The sequence below is a fragment of the Macaca thibetana genome, chromosome 6, assembly GCF_024542745.1.
Source record: "Macaca thibetana thibetana isolate TM-01 chromosome 6, ASM2454274v1, whole genome shotgun sequence".
NCBI lineage: Eukaryota > Metazoa > Chordata > Mammalia > Primates > Cercopithecidae > Macaca > Macaca thibetana.
The window spans coordinates 66,691,880-66,713,651 of NC_065583.1; the positions used below are offsets into that span (position 1 = coordinate 66,691,880).

The 21,772-nt window shown below is 40.5% G+C and overlaps 1 protein-coding gene across 1 annotated transcript in view; it reads right to left on the reverse strand.

Moving 5' to 3' along the window:
* Positions 1-12,294: 12,294 nt before the first annotated feature.
* The window catches only part of LOC126956257 (39S ribosomal protein L49, mitochondrial-like), a 238,357-nt gene continuing 228,879 nt past the window's right edge, over positions 12,295-21,772 (reverse strand). Inside the window, exon 2 of the mRNA XM_050793110.1 lies at positions 12,295-14,302. Coding sequence (XP_050649067.1) covers positions 13,836-14,279 — 444 coding nt within the window. The 5' untranslated portion in view covers positions 14,280-14,302 and the 3' untranslated portion in view covers positions 12,295-13,835. The remainder of the gene's footprint in view (positions 14,303-21,772) is intronic.

Sequence of the window (21,772 nt, forward strand, 5' to 3'; positions counted from 1 at the left end):
GTATATGGAACCACAAAAGACCTAGAATAGTTGAAGATCTCCTGAGCAAAAAGAACAAAACTGAAGGAATTACATTAACACTGACTTGGTTACTACAGAACTATAGTAACCAAAGCAGCATGGCATTGGCATGAAAACAGACACATAGACCAATGCAACATAATAGAGAACCCAGAAACAAGTCTACACATCTACAGTGAACCCATTTTTGAAAAAAAGGTGCCAAAAATATCCATTAGGGAAAGAACAGTCTCTCTAATAAATGGTGCTGGGAAAACTGGATATCATATGCAGAAGAATGAAACTAGATTTCTCACAATATACAAACATCAAATCAAAACGGATTAAATACTTACATCTAATATCTCAAACTATGAAACTTTTAAAAGAAAACTATGGGGAACTCTCTAGAACATCGGTCTGGGAAAAAATTTATTGAGTAATACCCTGTAAGCACAGGCAACCAAAGAAAACATAGACAAATGGGATCACATCAAATTAAAGAGCTTCTGCACAGCAAATGAAACAATTAACAACGTGAAGAGGTTGGGTGCTGTGGTTCACACCTGTAATCCCAGCACTTTGGGAGGCTGAGCGGGCGGATCACCAGGTCAGGAGATCGAGACCATCCTGGCTAACAGGGTGAAAACCCGTCTCTACTAAAAAATACAAAAAATTAGCCAGACATGGTGGCGGGCACCTGTAGTCCCAGCAACTAGGGAGGCTGAGGCAGGAGAATGGCGTGAACCTGAGAGGCGGAGCTTGCAGTGAACCAAGATCGCACCACTGCACTGCAGCCTGGGCAGCAAGCGAGACTCTGTCTCAAAAAACAAAACAAAACAAAAACATGAAATAACCCACAAAATGGAAGAGAATATTTGCAAACTATCCATCTGACAAGGGATTAATAAGGATTTGGCTCTGTGTGCCCACCCAAATCTCACCTTGAATTGTAATCCCCATAATCCCCACACATTAAGGGAGGGACCAGGTGGAGGTAATTGAATCATGGGGGTGGTTTCCTCCATGTTATTCTCTTGATAATCAGTGAGTCTCATGAGATCTGATGTTTTTCTAAGCACCTGCCATTTCCTTTGCTTGCACTCACTCCATCCTGCTGCCCTGTGAAGAAAGTGCTTGCCTTTCCTTTGCCTTTTACCATGGTTGTAAGTTTCCTGAGGCCTTCCCAGCAATGCAGAACTGTGAGTCAATTAAACTTCTTTCATTTATAAATTACCCAGTTTCAGGTATTTCTTCATAGCAGTGTGAGAACGGACTAATACATAACCAGATCATATAAGCAGCTAAAACAACTTAATAGAAAAAAAAAATGGAATAATCTGATTTTAAAGTGGACAAAAGATCTGAATAGGCATTTCTCAAAAGAACACACACAAATGGCAAACAAATATGAAAATCTTCAGTTCCTTCCATGTAGCTGCAAAAGACAAGATTTTATTCTTTTCTATGGCTGCATAGTATTTCATGGTGTATATGTACCACATTTTCTTTATCCAATCTACTGCTGATGGGCACCTAGGTTGATTCCATGTCTTTGCTATTATGAATAAGCATGGTGATAAATATGTGAGTGCATGTGTCTTTTTGATAAAATGATTTATTTTCATTTGAGTACATACCTAGTACTGGGATTGCTGGGTTGAATGGTAGCTCTGCTTTATGTTTGAGAAATGTCTAAACTGCTTTTTTTTTTTTTTTTTTACCAACAGTGTATAAGTGTTTTCTTTTTTTCTACAGCCTCACTGGCATCTATTGCTTTTTGCCTTTTTAATAGTAGCTACTCTCACTGATGCGAGGTGGTATCCCATTATGGTTTGATTAGTATTCTGATGATTAGTGATTATGAGCATTGTTTTCCATGTTCCTTGGCTGCTTTTTTGTTATCTTTCAAGAAGCATCTGTTCACATCCTTTGCCCATTTTTAGTGGGGTACTTATTTTTTCTTTGTTGATTTAAGTTTCTTATAGATGTTGGATATTAGACCTTTGTTGGGTACATAGTTTGTGACTATTTTCTCGTATTATATATATAGGTTGTCTGTTTACTCTGTTTATGGTTTCTTTTGGTATGCAGAAGCTCTTTGGTTTAATTATGTTCCACTTGTCAATTTTTGTTTTTGTTGCAATTGCTTTTGAGGATTTTGTCAAAGATTCTTCACTAAGCCTCATCTTGATGAGGATATTTCCTAGGCTCTCTTCTAGGGTTTTTATAGTTCGAGGTCTTACATTCTAATTTATAAATGAGAAAAAGTGGTATTTGGTTTTCTGTTCATGTGTTGATTTGCTTATATGAAAAAGTGAGGTCTTAAATTTAAATCTGTAATCCATTTTGAATTAATTTTTGTATATGGTAAAATGCAGGGGACCAGTTTCATTCTTCTGCATATGGATAGCCAGTTATCCCAGCACATTTATCAAATAAGAAGGCCTTTCTTCATTGCTTGTTTTTGTCAGCCTTGTTGAATATCAGATGGTTGTAGGTGTAAAACATTATTTTTCAGTTTTCTTTTCTGTTCCATTGATCTATGTGTCTGCTTTTATACCAGTATCATGCTGGTTTGATTACTCTAGGCTTGTAGCATAGCTTGAAGTTGAATAATGTGATATCTCTGTTTTTTTTGGTTCAATATAACTTTTATAATAACTTTTTCTAATTCTATGAAAAATGACATTTGTAATTTGATGGAAATAGCATTGAATCTGTAAATAGTTGTGAGCAGTATGGTCATTTTAATGACATTGATTCTTCCAATCCAGAAGCATGGAACGTTTTTCCATTTATTTGTGTCGTATCTGATTCCTTTCAGCCATGTTTTGTAGTTCTCCTTGTAGAGATATTTCACCTCTTTGGTTAGCTGTATTCCTAGGTATTTCATTTTATTTGTGGCTTTTGTAAATGGGATTGTTAAATCGAAATAATAAAAATGATATTACAACTGATCCCATAAAAATACAAAAGATCCTCAGAGACTAATATGAACAGCTCTATGTAAACAAATTAGAAAATCTACAGAAAATGGGTAAATTCTTGGAAACACAGAATCTTCCAAGATTGAATCAGGAAGAGATTGAAATATTTTGAATAGTCCAATACTGAGTTTTGAAATTGAATCAGTAATTTAAAAAACCTACCAATCAAAAAAAAAAAAAAAAAAAAAAAAAAAACCAGCCCTGGATCATGTGGATTCACAGCCAAATTCTACCAACTGTATAAAGAACTGCTATTTTTTGAAACTCTTCCAAAAAATAGAGGAGGAGAGCTTCCTCCCTAACCTGTTCTATGAAGCCAGCAACAGCCTGATACCAGAATCTGACAAAGACACAAGACAACAGGAAAACTTCAGGCCAATATTCCTGATGAATATAGACACAAAAACCCTTGACAAAATACTGGCAAACCACATTCAGTAGCATATAAAAAGTTAATTCATAACAACAAAATAGGCATTATTTCTGGGATGCAAGGTTGGTTTAACATATAGAAATCAATACATGTGATTCACCACATAAACAGAATTAAAATTAAGAACAATGTGATCATCTCAATGGATGCAGAAAAAGATTTCAATAAAATCCAACATCCTTTCATGACAAATACCCTCAGGAGACTAGGCATTGAAGGAACATACCTCAAAATAAGAAGAATCATCTATGACAAACTCACAGCTAACATGACACTGAATGGACCATTCCTGGTCCAAGAGGATAGAACCATTCCTCTTGAGAACTAGAACAAGATAAGGATGACCACTCTTAGCACTGCTATTCAATATAGTACTGGAAATCCTAGCCAGGGCAATTAGACAAGAAAAAGAGATAAAAAGCATTGAGATAGGAAATAAAGAAGTCAAACTATCTCTATTCAAATAGCATTTCACTGATGGTATGATTCTATACTGAGAAAATCCTAAAGATTCCACAAAAAGACTCCTAGAATTGCTGAACAACTTTAGTAAAATTTCAGGATACAAAATCAATGTACTAAAATCAGTACATTTCTATACAGAAATCAGTACGTTTCTATAACCAATAACACAAATAACAAGCTGAGAGTCAAATCAAGACAGAATCTTTTAACTTTTAACCTGTTTGTTCTAATCTTATACTTTGGAACTTGGAATAGGTATGGTTGGATCAGTGCTTCTCAAACTTTAGCATGCTCGAGAACTTGTTACAATGCAGATTCATGGGGTCCATCCCCAAACATTCTGATCAATAGGTCTGAAGTTCGGCCAGATAATTTTCATTTGTAACAAGCTTCCAGGTGATGCTGCTGCTGCTGACGTTGCTGCTATTGGTCTGCAGATTACTTTTGAGTAGTTTTGAGTTAGATTACTCAAGATTCCTCCCCTGTTCCTTTGTGCACAATACCTGATTTTTCCTTGGATTACTAACTTGTCTTCTACTGGAGGTGGGTGGTTGGAGCTGCCAACCAAACCTTTTCACTATCTACGACTCCAGTGGTAGGCAAGTGACACAAGGTAGATCAAATGGAAGCTTGTTATCAAGAATTTGAAACAAAGGGAGGAAAAAAATAGTAGCTACATAATCCTGTTAAACACAGCTATGACCTAGGTTCCTGGACCTACCGTGTTTCCCATTGTTTTGGAGGCTAATAGTCAGTTTTCCTTTCATTCTTTGAATTACTTCATACCCTTCCAATGAGAGATGGGTTTTCTTCCACTTCAGTTTTTCCTTCTCTTTTTTCTCCTCCTTTTATTACTCATCTTTTTATATTAACCAATTGGTTTCTACTTTTTACCACCAAAAACCTGAATGGATACATAACCACAAAGAATATACCTGCTCTCTTGACCTAACATACATATCGAAAGACAACTTTGACTCACTTCTTCTCCAGATCAAATGCTCCTAGTTCTTTCATTGTTCTTCTTTTAGGGCACTTTATAAAAAGTCTTCACATTACTGTGTCCTCTTTTGGTGATGTACTGGTTTTCTCTATTCCAGTTAAAGTGTGGTGGCCAGAAGGAAATTCAATACTTCACCAATTCAGTATAGCATGATCCAGATTGCAGAGAAGAAGGAGGTTTAACAACCTTGTTATGGGTAGACAGCCACCAAAAGCAGAAGGAGATTGGAAAAAGCAATACGAGAAAGGGAAAATAGACAGTTATATAATAGTCTATTGGATTAGTGTCAACAATGAATATAGGCAATCTAGGTCTCAAAGTGGATCTTTTCTTTTTTTTTCTTTTGAGTTCAGCATTTTCTTTATTGTGAAAACTTTAGTGTAATGCAATTTTATTTTATTTTTTATTATACTTTAAGTTCTAGGGTACATGTGCACAACATGTAGGTTTGTTAACATACGTATACATGTGCCATGTTGGTGTGCTGCACCCGTTAACTCGTCATTTACATTAGGTATATCTCCTAATGCATTCATCTTTTCTACTAAACGATTATTTAGATGTGATTTCTCTTTTGTGTTATATAGACCAGATATTAGGTTGGTACAAAAGTAAGTGCAGTTTTTGCCATTACTTTCAATGGTACATCAGGCATCTCATATATCTGCTGATAAGCAAGCAGGGAAATTGACCTGTGAAGGCAGAGAACACAAGTGTATTTTTGAACAGCATGTGCTCAGAGCTGGCTTTGTGTAAAGGGGAAGGAATGACAGAACATTAAGAACTTATAACTGTCATCATATGCACAGGGAGTGTTGGAAGTTTGAAAAATAGAAAAAACAAAAGGCTCTCCTGGGATTCTGCTTAAATGCAGATAAGACATTTACTTATGGACTCTTGTTAGGCCCTTTCATTCTGGGAGAGTCAGAAAAGTCTGATAAGGTGGAGGTGCTCTGGAACATCAATACTTTTTCTTTAAATGACTACTATTGTATTTCATTTCAATACTTAGAAGTTTAACTTAGCCACTTGATATACATACTCATATATAGTCATTTTTTTTTATGGGGGTGAGTACTCAGGAAATAGCAATGATTCTCTTTGTCCTTAATAGAGTGATTTGAATTTAAAGCAGAATGACATAAAATGTTTGATCACATCAAATAACAATGGTAGGGAACAGAGGAATAGTAAACCTTTTGATTTCTTCCTTTCCTTTATTTTAAATTGCTTTTTTGTAACCCTGAGATTTAGAGTCAGACTATTTCCATGTAGCAAAACAGGGTTGGAGAGAGGGAGGAGACGAATCATGATGACTTTGTGGCAAAGGCCACATCCGATGGCAGAATGTGGTCATGTGTTAGGATGGCCCTTCAGAGTTGTCTCAAATAGAGGCAATGGGACCGGGCCTTTGTATCCCCTCATCAACCAGTCTCTGGACACAGGTTGCTATTGGGGAGGGTGAGTGTGGCCTTAGTGAGGTGGCTCTCTCCCTCTGACTGCAGTTCCCATAGGAGGCCTCAGCTGAGAGCTGTCAAATGACCATACTCCCAGCAGCTGGCCAATGAGTGCTGACTGGGCAGTACTGATGGGATGCTGGGCAGTGCACCCACATCCACTACAGGTTCTGGCTGTCCCATGGCTGCCTAGTGGGTCTGGGTGGCACAGGGGAGTTAATACTCTGTGAAGAGGATTTTGACAGACGATGGCAGATGGGAGGGCACAAGTGGAGCAGTTGCTCTCCTTTCCTGCCTTCTATGGATTGCTCTAAGATGCAGTTCATGAAACTGAGCAGTGAGCTGTATTTGTTACAAAAGTGTAGTGGGCTTGGTGGCACACCCCCTTGTGTGTGCTCTCCCTCTTTATTTCATTTCCCTTTCCCCTCATCACTTTTTTCTCTGATAATTTATTTTCCCAGTAAAGTGGTAGCATGGTAGCTGTGATGGATAATTTTATGTGTCAACTTGGTTAGGCTGTGTTGGTTAGCTGCTTGGTCAAACACTAGTTTAGATGTTCCTAGGAGGATATTTTGTAGATGTAATTAACATTTACAATCAATTGCCTTTAAGAAAAGGATATTACTCTAGATAATTAGGTAGATCTTATCTAATCAGTTGAAGGCCTACAGAGTGAAAAGAGGTTTTCTGGAGAAGAAGGAATTCTTTAAGTCTGAGTTTCGAGGCCTCCCTCCTATGCTATGAATTTTAGACTTTATAGCTCCCACAATCATGTGAGCCAGTATATATCTTTATATCTATCATTTATCTATCTATCTATCTATCTATCTATCTATCTATCTATCTATCTATCTATCTATCTATCTGTCTATCTCTCTCCCTCCCACTGGTTCTATTTCTCTAGAGAACCCTGACTGATACAGTTCCTTTTTCCTTACACTCTGTTTTTTAGAAAACCCAGGATGAGACCAAATGACTTTGTTGGGATCTCTAGAATTACAAGTTTTAGGAGTTAAAAGGGGACTTAAAAATCATCTAGTCTAATCCTTCCCCTTTTATAGGTCAGGAAACTGAAACTCAAAATGGTTCAGTTATCGATGAGCAGTCCAGACCCAAAGCATAGGCTTCCTGACTCCTGGTCCCCTGCTCTTCCTTCTCGGTCACTTCTTATCTGCAGTAAACCACTTGAAAGTGACTGTAACCCAGAAGATAGCCCTGTGATGGGGTTGGTTATACCTGAAACATAGAGGAGCTGGGGAACATCCTGGATACAAAAGAATTTGATCTTTTTATGTCACCCCAGATGAATCCTTCTCTGAAATTTTTAACAGTATAGAGCCTCTGGACTGTTAAAGCTGATAGGAAACAGGAAGATTATCAACCCTGTGGTTTCTAACCTATTTACCATTAAGGATTCTTTCTGTAATTTCCCTTAATCTCTACTGCCAAACTTTAAAACAAAATTGTTTCCTACCTCTCCGCCACTGTATTTCCTTCATCTTGAGCAATGCCAGGAAAACAGTAGGTTTTGAAAGACAAAGAGTCAGATGAGCACTACCCTTTAAAAATTACACATCACACACATATATTTTTTATTATACTTTAAATTCTGGAGTACATGTGCAGAACGTGCAGGTTTGTTACACAGGTATACATGTGCCATGGTGGTTTGCTGCACCCATAAAGCCGTCATCTACATTAGGTATTTCTCCTAATGCTATCCCTTCCCTAGCCCCCAATCCCCACTACAGGCCCCAGTGAGATATTCCCCTCCCTGTGTCCGTGTGTTCTCATTGTTCAACTCCCACTTGTGAGTGAGAACACATGGTGTTTAGTTTTCTGTTCTTGTGTTAGTTTGTTGAGAATGATGGTTTCCAGTTTCATCTGTGTTTCTGCAAAAGACATGAACTCATCCTTTCTTACAGCTGCATAGTATTCCATGGTGTATATGTGCCACATTTTCTTTATCCAGTCTATCATTGATGGGCATTTGGGTTGGTTCCAAGTCTTTGCTATTGTGAAAAGTGCTGCAATAAACATACGTGTGCATGAGTCTTTATAGTAGAATGATTTATAATCCTTTGGGTATTTACCCAGTAATGGGATTGCTGGGTCAAATGATATTTCTAGTTTTAGATTCTTGAGGAATTGCCCCACTGTCTTCAACAATGGTTGAACTAATTTACACTCCTACCAACAGTATAAAAGTGTTGCTATTTCTCCGTATCCTCTTCAGCATCTGTTGCTTCCCTTTTAATGATTGCCATTCTAACTGGCATGAGATGGTATCTTAATGTGGTTTTGATTTGCATTTCTAATGACCAGTGATGATGAGCTTTTTTTTTTTTTTTCATATGCTTGTTGGCTGCATAAATATATTATTTTAAGAAGTGTCTGTTCATATCCTTCATGAACTTTTTGATGGGGTTATTTTCTTCTTGTAAATCTGTTTAAGTTCTTTGTAGATTCTGGATATTAGCCCTTTATCAGATGGGTAGATTGCAAAAATTTTCTCCCATTCTGTAGGTTTCCTTTTCACTCTGATCATAGTTTCTTTTGCTGTGCAGAAGCTGTTTAGTTTAATTAGATCCCATTTGTCAATTCTGGCCTTCATTGCCATTGCTTTTGGTGTTTCGGTCATGAAGTCTTTGCCTGTGGCTATGTCCTGAATGGTATTGCCTAGATTTTCTTCTAGGGTTTTTATGGTTTTAGGTATTATGTTTAAGTCTTTAATCCATCTTGAGTTAATTTTTGTATAAGGTGTAAGGAAGGGATCCAGATTCAGCTTTATGCATATGGCTAGCCTGTGCATCCCAACACCATTTATTAAGTAGGGAATCCTTTCCCCATTTCTTGTTTGTGTCAGGTTTGTCAAAAATCAGATGGGTGTAGATGTGTGGTGCTATTTCTGAGGCCTTTATTTTGTTCCATTGGCCTATATATGTGTTTTACTATCAATACCATGCTGTTTTGGTTACTGTAGTCTTGTAGTGTAGTTTGAAGTCAGGTAGCATGATGCCTCCAGCTTTGTTCTTTTTGCTTAGGATTGTCTTGGCTATGTGAGCTCTTTTTTGGTTCCGTATGAACTTTAAAATAGTTTTTTCCACTTCTGTGAAGAAAGTCAGTGGTAGCTTGATGGGGATAGCATTGAATCTATAAATTCCTATGGGCAGTATGGCCATTTTCATGATGTTGATTCTTCCCATCCATGAGCATGGAATGTTTTTCCATTTGTTTGTGTCCTCTTTTATTTTGTTGAGCAGTGGTTTGTAGTTATCCTTGAAGAGGTCTTTCACATCCTTTGTAAGTTGTATTCCTAGTTATTTTCTTCTCTTAGCAGCAATTGTGAATGGGAATTCACTCATGATTTGGGTCTCTTTTTGTCTGTTATTGGTGTATTGGAATGCTTCTGATTTTTGCATACTGATCCTGAGACTTTGCTGAATTTGCTTATCAACTTAAGGAGATTTTGGACTGAGACAATGTCATTTCCTAAATATACAATCATGTCATCTGTCAACAGAGACAATTTGACTTCCTCTCTTCCTATTTGAATACCTTTATTTCTTTCTCTTACCTGATTGCCCTGGACAGAACTTCCACTAGTATGTTGCATAGGACTGGTGAGAGCGAGCATCCTTGTCTTTTGCTGGTTTTCAAAGGGAATGCTTCCAGTTTTTGCCCATTCAGTATGATATTGGCTGGGGTTTGTCATAAATAGCTCTTGTTATTTTGAGATACATTCCATCAATACCTAGTTTATTGAGAGTTTTTAGAATGAAGGGCTGTTGAATTTTGTCGAAGGCCTTTTTTGCATCTATTGAGATGATTAAATGGTTTTTGTCACTGGTTCTGTTTATGTGATGGATTACATTTATTGATTTGTGTATGTTGAACCAGCCTTGCATCCCAGGGATGGAGCCCATTTGATCATGATGGATAAGCTTTTTGATGTGCTGCAGGATTCAGTTTGCCAGCATTTTATCGAGGATTTTTGCATCATTGTTCATCAGGGATATTGGCATGAAATTTGTTGTTGTTGTTGTGTTTCTGCCAGATTTTGGTATCAGGATGATGCTGGCCTCATAAAATGAGTTAGAGAGGATTCTCTCTTTTTCTGTCATTTGGGATAGTTTCAGAAGGGAATGGTACCAGTTCCTCTTTGTAGCTCTGGTAGAATGTGGCTATGAATCCATCTGGTCCGGGGCTTTTTTTGGTTGGTAGGCTATTAATTGCTGCCTCAACTTAAGAACTTGTTGTTGGTCTATTCAGGGATCTTCCTTGTTTAGACTTGGGAGGCCGTATGTGTCCAGAAATGTATCCATTTCTTCTAGATTTTCTAGTTTATTTGTGTAGAGCTGTTTATCACATTCTTATGGTAGTTTGTATTTCTGCAGGATCAGTGTTGATATCCCCTTTATCATTTTTTTATTGCATCTATTTTATTCTTCTCCCTTTTTTTCTTTATTAGTCTGGATAGCATCTATCTATTTTGTTGTTCTTTTCAAAAAACCAAGTCCTGAATTCACTGATTTTTTGAAGGGTATTTTGTGTCTCTGTCTCCTTCAGTTCTGCTCTGATCTTGGTTATTTCTTGTCTTCTGCTTGCTTTTGAGTTTGTTTGCTGTTGCTTCTCTAGTTCTTTTAAGTGTGATGTTAGGGTGTTGATTTTAGATATTTTCTGCTTTCTCTTGTGGGCATTTAGTGCTATAAATTTCCCTCTACATACTCCTTTAAATGTTTCCCAGAGATTCTGGTACGTTGTGTCTTTGTTCTCATTGGTGTCAAAGAACATCTTTATTTCTGCCTTAATTTCATTATCTACCCAGTATTCATTCAGGAGTAGGTTGTTCAGTTTCCATGTAGTTGTGTGGTTTTGAGTGAGTTTCTTAGTCCTGAGTTTTAATTTGCTTGCACTGTGGTCTGAGAGACTGTTTGTTATGATTTCCATTCTTTTGCATTTGCTGAGGAGTATTTTACTTTCAATTATGTGGTCACTTTTAGAAAAAGTACATTGTGGTACTGAGAAGAATATATATTCTGTTGTTTGGGGGTGGACATTTCTGTAGATGTCTAATAGGCCCACTTGGTCCGGAGCTGAATTCAGGTCCTGGATATCTTTGTTAATTTTCTGTGTTGTCGGTCTGTCTAATATTGACAGTGGGTACAGTGGGGTGTTAAAGTCTCCCACTATTATTGTGTGGGAGTCTAAGTCTCTTTGTAGGTCTCTAAGAGCTTGCTTTATGAATCTGGGTGCTCCTGTACTGGGTGCATACATATTTAGGATAGTTAACTCTCTTGTTGCATTGATCCCTTTACCACTATTTAATGGCCTTCTTTGATCTTTGTTGGCTTAAAATCTGTTTTATCAGAGACTAGGATTGCAACCCCTACTTTTTTTTGTTTTCCATTTGATTGGTAGATCTTCCTCCATCCCTTTATTTTGAGCCTATGCATGTCTTTGCACATGAGATGGGTCTCCTGAATATGGCACACCAATGGGTCTTGACTCTTTATCCAGTTGACAGTCTGTGTCTTTTAATTGGAGCATTTAGCCCGTTTATATTTCAGGTTAATTTTGTTATATGTGAAATTGATCCTGTCATTATGATGCTAGCTGGTTATTTTGCTCATTAGTTGATGCAGTTTCTTCATAGTGTCAATGGTCTTTACAATTTGGTATGTTTTTGCAGTGACTGGTACTTGTTCCTTTCCATGTTTTGTGCTTTCTTCAGGAACTCTTGTAAGGCAGGCCTGGTGGTGACAGAATCTGTCAGTATTTGCTTGTCTGTAAAGGATGTTATTTCTCTTTCACTTATGAAGATTTGCTAGGCTGGATATGAAATTCTGGGTTGAAAATTCTTTTCTTGAAGAATGTTGAATATTGGCCCCCACTCTCTTCTGGCTTGTAGGGTTTCTGCCAAGAGACCCACTGTTTTTTTTTTTTTTTCAGATGATTATTTAATTTGTAAATATTGTACAAATTTTAATAGCTTAAATTGTATATACAGCCAAATAAAAACTTGCATTAACAGTTGGAGGGTTTGTCTCATGGAATCAATAAAATCAGTGTCGGGCTCCTTGCTGTGGCTGTACACTTGAGAATGGAATGGAATCTCCAGGAGTTAGGGTTTCCATGGAAGCCAGCACTATCCTTGGGGACACCATTGACCATTAACAGATTAGGAAGATGTGCCCATTTTGCACATAGAGAAGCAGCCCAGAGTTCAGTGCCCTGCCTCAGGGCAGAGACCAAGTTGGGGAGCCAGGAACTGGAAGCTGTTTTAGCCAGTTTGGGGGTAGGGTGGGGTCTCAGGCCTTTAGCCCCTGTGACTCCAATGAAGGCTGGTGAGCTGGGGTTGGGATGGGATGGCAGGGTGAAAGGTCAGCGTATTTCTGCCTGCAAACCCCTCCCCAGCCTTGATTCCAGGTCAGCAGGCTGGGGAGGATGGCCCTATGCTGGCTGTGAGGAGTTCCCAGCCACTCCCTTGTGGTCGGGCCAGCCAAGTCTGGTCTGCAATGGAACAGTGACCAAGAATGGGCCTCCTACCTCTCTATGAGAAAGAGCCCAGGGCTAACGTGGGCACTCTGTGCCCCAGTGCCAGCACTGTACTTCGAACAGAAGATCTCCAAGCCCCATGCCCGAGTCATCTGTGTTCATAGCCTGTACCAAACAAGATCTGGCCTAGAGCAAGGGCTTGGGGATGTTTGCAACAATGAGCTTTGGAGGGCCAAGGAAACAAAGTGCCCAGTGGCTCTGCCCTGTGCTACCTTCCCCTAAACTGGTTTGGGCTACTGCTTCCACCAAATAACAACTAGAATTTGAATTGCTGAGCCCAAGGAAAGGAAAACAAAACAGGCCAAGGTGGCCAGGGCACATGGCTCACGCCTATAATCCCAGCACTTTGGGAGGCCGAGGTGGGCAGATCACTTGGAGTCAGGAGTTTGAGACCAGCTTGGCCAACATGGTGAAACCTCATCTCTACTAAAAATACAAAAATTAGCAGGTTGTGGTGGCGGGTGCCTGTAATCCCAGCTACTCAGCAGGCTGAGGCAGGAGAACTGCTTGAACCCAGAGGTGGAAGTTGCAGTGAACCAAGATCATGCCACTGCACTCCATCCTGGGCAACAGAGTGAGACTCCATCTCAAAAAACAAAAAACAACAGGCCAAGATAGGAGGGAGAGAAAGCTGCTGACACCCCCCATTAGCCTGGTTATTCCTGTTTGGTCTCCCACATTAGGCACTCTCCCCCAGCATGTACATAGGGTCCAGTTTTCTCCTTTATGCAAGCAAGGCCTGACCCCAAAGTCCTTTAGCCTTAGTTTCTGTATCCCCTGTCTCAGGGGCTCCAACACCCACCTCCCTCCTCCTGAGGCCCCCTAGACTTGATCCGCAGGGCACACTGACATGCAGGCTGCTCAGCTAGGCCTCAGAAGCCTTTCTCCAAGAGCCAGGCTTTAAGCTCCTGGTCAAAGTAGCCCTTGATTCACAGGGTACCTGTCACCTCATTGACCTGGGTGACGGGTGTCTTCCCCAGCAGTGGGCCCAGAAGATCTTCCACATCTTTCTGCAGGGCCCAAATGTACCCTTCCACTTTCCAGATCATAGTCATCTGCTGGTTGCCATGCGTGATGTCCTTGTAGACAGGGATGTTGTGCATCCGAGAGCGTCGTACAAAGTAGGGCAGGTTGGGTGGGGGGTCTCTGGGAGGCTGCCAGCCATTAGGGGTAGGATAATGTTCATGTTTTGCGGGATCTGGGATCCTCGTAGCTGGTAACAGGTGCTCCACAAACTGATATTCATCCACAGACTCCACAAAGCTGGGGTAATCTGGAGGGCCCTGCGTCTGACTCAACAGCCGTAGCCCGCAGCCCCGCTGGACACCAGTTCTCCATCCCCGCAGCGCAGCCCGGAACATGGTAACTGCCATCTTGACCGAGACCCACTGTTAATCTGATGGACTTCCCTTCGTGGGTAACCTGACCTTTCTCTCCGGCTGCCCTTAGTATTTTTTTCTTAATTTCAACCTTGGTGAATCTGACAATTATGTGTATTGGCGTTAAACTTCTTGAAGAGTATCTTTGTGGTGTTCTCTGTATTTCCTGAATTTGAATGTTGACCTGCCTTGCTAGGTTGGGGAAGTTCTCCTGGATAACATCCTGTAGGGTGTTTTCCAACTTGGTTCCATTCTCCCCATCACTTTCAGGTATGCCAATCAAATGTAAGTTTGTTTTTTTTTCATATAGTCCCATGTTTCTTAGAGGCTTTGTTTATTTCTTTTCACCTTTTTTTTCCTCTAATCTTGTCATCTTGCTTTATTTCATTGAGTTGATCTTCAGTCTCTGATATCCTTTCTTCAACTTGATTGATACAGCTATTGATAATTGTGCATGCTTCATGAAGTTCTTGTGCTGTGTTTCTCAGCTCCATCAGGTCATTTGTGTTCTCGCAACTGGTTATTCTAGTTAGCAATTCCTCTAACCTTTTTTCAAGATTCTTAGCTTCCTTGCATTGGCTTAGAACATGCTCCTTTAGATTGGAGGAATTTGTTATTATCCACCTTCTGAAGCCTACTTCTGTCAATTCGTCAAACTCATTCTCTGTCGAGTTTTGTTCCCTTGCTGGTGAAGAGTTGCAATCCTTTGGAGGAGAAGGGGCATTCTGGTTTTTGCAATTTTCAACCTTTTTGCGCTGGTTTCTCCCGATCTTTGTGGATTTATCTACCTTTGGTCTTTGCTGTTGGTGACCTTCAGATGGTGTCCCTGAGTGGACCTCCTTTTTGTTGATGTTGACACCATTCCTTTCTGTTTGTTAGTTTTCCTTCTAACAGTCAGGCCCCTCTGCTGCAGGTCTTCTGGAGTTTGCTGGGGTCCACTCTAGACCCTGTTTGCCTGGGTATCACCAGCAGAGGCTACAGAACAGCCAAGATTGCTGCCTGTTTCTTTCTCTGGAAGCTTTATCCCTTAGGGGCACCTGCCAGATGCCAACCAGAGCTGACAGACACATATGAAGTGTCTGTCAGCCCCTACTGGAAGGTGTCTCCCAGTCAGGATACATATGGGTCAGAGACACACTTGAGGAGGCAGTCTCTCCCTTATCAGAGCTTGAACGCTGTGCTGGGAGATCCGCTGCTCTGTTCAGAATTGTCAGGCAGGGATGTTTAAGTCTGCTGATGCTGTGCCCACAGCCACCCCTTCCCCCAGGTGCTCTGTCCCAGGGAGATGGGGGTTTTGTCTATAAGTGCCTTACTGGGGTTGCTGCCTTTTTTTCAGAGATGCCCTGCCCAGAGAGGAGAGCTCTAGAGAGCAGTCTGGCTGCAGTGGCCTTGCTGAGCTGCAGTGGGCTTCGCTCAGTTCAAACTTCCTGGGGGCTTTGTTTACACTGTGAGGGGAAAACTGTCTACTCAATCCTCAGCAATGGCGGACGCCCCTTCCCCCACCAAGCTTGAGCATCCCAGGCCGAGCTCAGACTGCTGTGCTGGCAGCGAGAATTTGAAGCCAGTGATCTTAGCTTGCTGGGTTCCATGGAGGTGGGACCTACCAAGCCAGACTACTTGACTCCCTGGCTTCAGCCCCATTTCCAGGGGCATGAATGGTTCTGTCTCGCTGACATTTCAGGTGCCACTGGGGTAAGAAAAAAAAAAAAAACAAAAACAAACCCAGCAACTTCTGGAGCTAGTTTGGTGTCTGCCCAAATGGCCACCCAGTTTTGTGCTTGAAATCCCAGGCCCTGGTGGCATAGGCACCAGAGGGAATCTCCTGGTCTGCTGGTTCCAAAGACCACGGAAAAAGTGCAGTATCTGGGCTGGAGTGCACTGTTCCTCCCGGTACAGTGGTACAGTCTCTCACGGCTTCCTTCAGCTAGGGGAGGGAAATTCCTCGACCCCTTGTGCTTCCTGGGTGAGGCAGTACCCTACCTTTCTTTGGCTCACTCTCCCTGGGCTGTACCCACTGTCCAACCAGTCCCAATGAGATGAACTGAGTTCCTCAGTTGGAAATGCAGAAATCGTCTGCCTTTTGTGTTGATCTTGCTGGGAGATGCAGATAGGAGCTGTTCCTATTTGACCATCTTGCCAGCCAGGGCCTAAGTTTTCACATCACATATTTACCACAAATAGGCAACAATGGAAACCAATGTCACTCTCTACTGCACTGCCTCAAAAAGGCTGCTCCAGTCATTGATTATTGAATGTGGTTAAGCATAAACATTTTTATTTTTCCCTTTGCTTTGTTTGCGAGGGCCATCCTAATTCAGTCTGATATCTTTTGGAAAGATTTCTTCTTGTTTTATTAAGAAATAATTACTTTTTTCCATTTAACTAAAAACATACACAACTTCCATCAGAATTGCTGATGTATATTTACCCTTTTAGTCTTACAAATTGCAGATAAATATGTGGTTTTTACTTAACTCTTTAAAAGAGGGAAGTCAGTGGTGAAGCCATCTTTATAGAATTCTTCCAGAAACCCCAGGGAGTAAACTATTAATCTGAACTGCCCCCCCACCCCAGCACCCACCCCTGCACATTCACCCCTTCCTGCCCCAGCAGAACCTAGTAGAATTCAAGCCTGGAAAAGAATCTGGATCTCCAGACTGTAACTAACAGGCTTTTTCCGGTTTTAAAACATTCCTCCTCAAGAGGCTTCTTAGCTTTTATTAGTCATTGTCAATTTATAGTGCTGATTATTAGCGGGCACCATTTCTACCAAAATGATTGTGCTTCCTTGTTGACTGAATTTACTGCATGCAGGTCTCTCAGCCTCATTTGATTTTTAGAGATTCCTCAGACATCCGTCCTTGGGCTGCCATATTCCTTTCAGGGGAGTGTACCAGGTTCTATCAGTTCAACTTTGATTGTTTTTCCCTTTGCCAGTAGTTCTTGGTGGACTAGCCATACCAGACTGCTGAGTCCCAAATGGCATATGTGGTCAGGAGAAAGGGACACCTGCTGGTGACCTCCTACTTGTCACTTTCAGGTTCATCTACATTGGATTTTCCTGAGAAGAGAAGCTTTGAAGCTCAGCAGGAGCTTCCTAACAAAAAGACATTTTGTTAGAAAGGAATACCTTTAGTTATTAGGACAAATGAATTCAATAGATGGATTATCACTCATCTTTGCCTACTATTGGACTGGGAATTGAAAGAACTAGTTCTAGTCCTTCCTCTGTTACTCATTTACAATGCTGTCTTGAGAACCATGTTAACTTCTGCAGGGGTTTCCTTATTTTATAAACTGGGATAATAATGCCCATATTCTTTTCATATATGGAAACTCATATCCCTGTCAATAAGCCTCCTTTCTCATAGTGGTAGAGGTGGTGGAGTGTGGTCAGTTGCTTATGACTGAGGATTTTCAGCATGGTTCGATGGCCATATGTCAAAGATGTAGCAGAGGGACTTTCTGTATGAGGTGAGAAAATTCAAAAAATTAGTCTAAGGTTTGTTTTCATCTCTACACTCCGTGTTTCTAATTGGACTATAGACACATTGGCTCACTTCACCTTTATTTCCCAAAAATAGGAAAATAAATATTTTCTAAAAAAGCTTTCATTTTCAGCTTCTCAACAGTTTATCACTCTCTCTGTTTTAAGGCACAGTCATCTCTCCCTAGACAACTGCAAGACAACCTCCTAACTGGTTCTACTCTTGCCTCACAAGAAGTCTATTCTCCATGGAGAAGTCCAAGTAATCTCTTAAAAATATAAATTGGACTCCATCACACTCCTGCTTAAATCCCTCCAATAGCTTCACATAGATTTAAAATAAAATGTGGTGTTTTTAAATGTGGTGATTCAATTTCTTCCTGGTTCAGTCTTGGAAGGGTGTATGTGTTCAGGGATCTATCAATTTCTGCTGGATTTTCTAGTTTATGTGCATATAGGTATTTAATAGTATTCTCTGATGATTGTTTATATTTCTGTGGGGTCAGTGGTGGTATCACCCTTATCATTTCTGATTGTGTTTATTGATTCTTCTCCCTTTTCTTCACCATTAGTTTAACTAGTGGTCTATTTTATTTCATTCAAAAAACCAGACTCTGGATTCATGGAACTTGCAAGTGGTATTTTGTATCTCAATTTCCCTGAGTTCAACTCTGATTTTACTTATTTCTTGTCTTCCTCTAGGTTTGGGATTTGTTTGCCCTTGCTCCTCTACTTCTTTCAGTTGGGATTTAGGTTTGCTGACTTAACATCTTCTTAGCTTTTTGTTGTGGGCATTTTAGTGCTATAAATTTCCCTCTTAACACTGCTTTAGCTGCATCCCAGATATTCTGCTACGTTGTCTCTTTGTTCTCACTAGTTTCAAAGAGCTTCTTGATTTCTGCATTAATTTCATTATTTACCCAGGAATCATTCAGGAGAAGGTTGTTCAATTTCCATGTAGTTGTGTGGTTTTGAGCAAATTTCTTAATCTTGAATTCTAATTTGATTATGTTGTGGTCTGAAAGACTGTTATAATTTCAGGTTTTTTTTTTCTTTTGTATTTGCTGAGTGTTTTACTTTTAATTATGTAACCAGTTTTGGAGTAAATGCTGCGTAGCAATAGGAAGAATGTATACTCTGTTGTTTTTCAGTGGAGAGTTCTGTAAATGTCTATCAGGTCTGCTTGATCCAGTGTTGATTTCAGGTCCTGAATATCTTTGTTAATTTTCTGTCCCAATAATCTGTCTAATATTGTCAGTGGGGTGTTAAAATCTCCCACTATTATTGTGTGGAAGTCTATGTATCTTTGTAGGTCTCTAAGTACTTGCTTTATGAATCTGGATGCTCCTGCATTGGGTGCATATACATTTAGGATAGTTAACTCTTCATATTGAACTAAACCCTTTACCATTATGTAATGCCTTTTTTTCATTTTTGATCCTTGTTGGTTTAAAGTCTGTTTTGTTAGTAACTAGGGTTGTAACCCCTGCTTTCTTTTGTTTTCCATTTGCTTGGTAAATTTTTATCCATCCCTTTATTTTGGGCCTTTTTGTGTCTGTCCATGTGAGATGGGTTTTTTGAAGACAGCATACTGATGGGTCTTGGCTCTTTATCCAGTTTGCCATTCTGTGTCTTTTATTTGGGGCATTTAGCCCACTTACATTTAAGGTTAGTATTGTTATGTGTACATTTGATCCTGTCATCATGATGCTAGCTGGTTATTTTGCAGACTTGTTTATGTGGTTGCTTCATGGTGTCACTGGTCTGTGTACTTCAGTGTGTTTTTGTAGTGGCCGATAATTGTTTTTCCTTTCCATATTTAATGCTTCCTGCAGGAGCTCTTGCAAGGCTGGCCTGGTGATGACGAATTCCCTTGGCAATTGCTTGTCTGAAAAGGATCTTATTTCTCTTTTACTCACGTAGCTTAGTTTTGCCAGATATGAAATTCTGGATTGGAAATTAAGAATACTTAACATTGGCCCTCAATCTCTTCTGACTTGTAGACTTTCCACTGAGAGTTCTGCTGTTAGTCTGACGGATTTCCCTTTGTAGGTAAACTGGCCTTTCTCTGGCTGCCCTTAACATTTTTTTTCCATTTTTACCTTGGAGAGTCTGATGATTATGTGTCTTGGGGTTGATCTTCTCATGGGGTATCTTACTGGCATCCTCTGCATTCCCTAAATTTGAATGTTGGCCTCTCTTGCTAAGTTGGGGAAGTTCTCCTGGATGATATCCTATAGTATGTTTTTCAACTTGGTTCCATTCTCCCCTTCTTTTTCAGGTACTCCACTTAGTTGTAAGTTTGGTCTCTTTACATAATACCATATTTCTTGGAGGTTTTGTTCATTCGTTTTCATTCTTTTTATTCATTCTTGTCTTCCTGTCTTATTTCAGAAAGATAATCTTTAAGCTCTGAGATTCTTTCATCTGATTGGTATATTCTGCTATTGATACTTCTGATTGCATTGTGAAGTTCTCATGTTGTGTTTTTCAGCTCCATTGGGTTAGTTATGTTCCTCTCTAAAAGTTATGTTCCTGGCTCTTCTGGCTATCAGCTCCTGTATTGTTTTACCATAATTCTTATTTTCACTGGGTTACAACATGTTCCTTTAACTCAGCAAAGTTCTTTATTGCCCACCTTCTGAAGCCTACTTCTATCAATTCAGCCATCTCAGCCTCAGCCCAGTTCTGTGCCCTTGCTGGAGAGGTGTTATGGTCATTTGGAGGAGAAGAGGCACTCTGACTTTTTGAGTTTTCAGCATTTTTGAGTTGATTTTTTCTCATATTTGTGGGCTTATCTACCTTTCATCTTTGAGGTTACTGTCTTTTGAATCAGGTCTTTGTGGGGTTTGTTTTGTTGATGTTGTTGTTTTCTTTTTGTTCATTTTTCTTTTTAACTTTCAACACATTCTACTATAGGGTTGCTGTGATTGTTGGGGGCCTGCTCCAGACCCCCAAAGTAGCTGCCTCAGTTTTTCCCATACCTTGAGGTATCCCCAGTGAATACTGTGAAACAGCAAAGATGGCAGCCAGCTTATTCCTCTGGAAGCTCCATCCCAGGGGTGTACTGACCTATTGCTGGCCTAAATATACCTGTACAAGGTGGCTGGAGACCCCTATTCAGAGGTCTTACCCAGTCAGGAGGAATGGGATCAGATACCTGCTTAAAGAAGTAGTCTGGTTGCCTTTTGGTAGAGCAGGTGTGCTGTGTTGGGGAATGACCTTTCTTCATCTAGACTGTATTCTCCAAAGCCAGAAGGCTGGAACAGCTGATTCTACTGAGCCACAGAGATGGTGGCTGACCTTCCCTTCAGGAGCTCTGTCCCAGGAATAGTTCAGAGCTCTGTCTATAGAACCCTTGTTGGAGTGGCTAAGGCCCCCACACGGAGGTCCTGCCCAGTGAAGAGGAATGGATCAGGGTCCTGCTTAAAGAAGCAGTCTAGCCATGATCTGGCAAGGCAATTGTTCTACATTGTGGGAGACCCTTCCTCGTCTGAATTGTTTGTATTATTTAAAGCCAGCAGACTGGAACAGCTGAGTCTACTGAGCTGCAGAGATGGCAGCTACCCCTCTGCCTGGGAACTTGGATCCATCTCAGACAGATTCCAGCCTGTAGCCATTTGCTGACTGGAATTACAAGCCAGTGGATCTTAACTTGTGATATGCCATGAAAATGGGGGCCGCAGAAGGATGCCTCTTGGCTCCCTGGATTCAGGTCCCTTCCTAAGGATATGAATGAATGGCTTTCCTGCCTTCCCAGAGATCATGGGGCCGGAGTATGTAAACCTCCTGGGTCTCTGTGTGTGCCTGAGTGGCTGCTTTGACAAGACTCCACACAGTTCTATGTATCGGAGCCAAGGCCCTGGTGATGTGGACTCACAATGGGATCTCCTGATCCACAGGTTGCAAAGATCCATGGGAGAAGTGTGGTTTCCCCAAGGAGGGGGTTGCACTATCACTCACTGCTTCCCTTGGTTGCGGGTGGGGGTTTCCTTGGCTC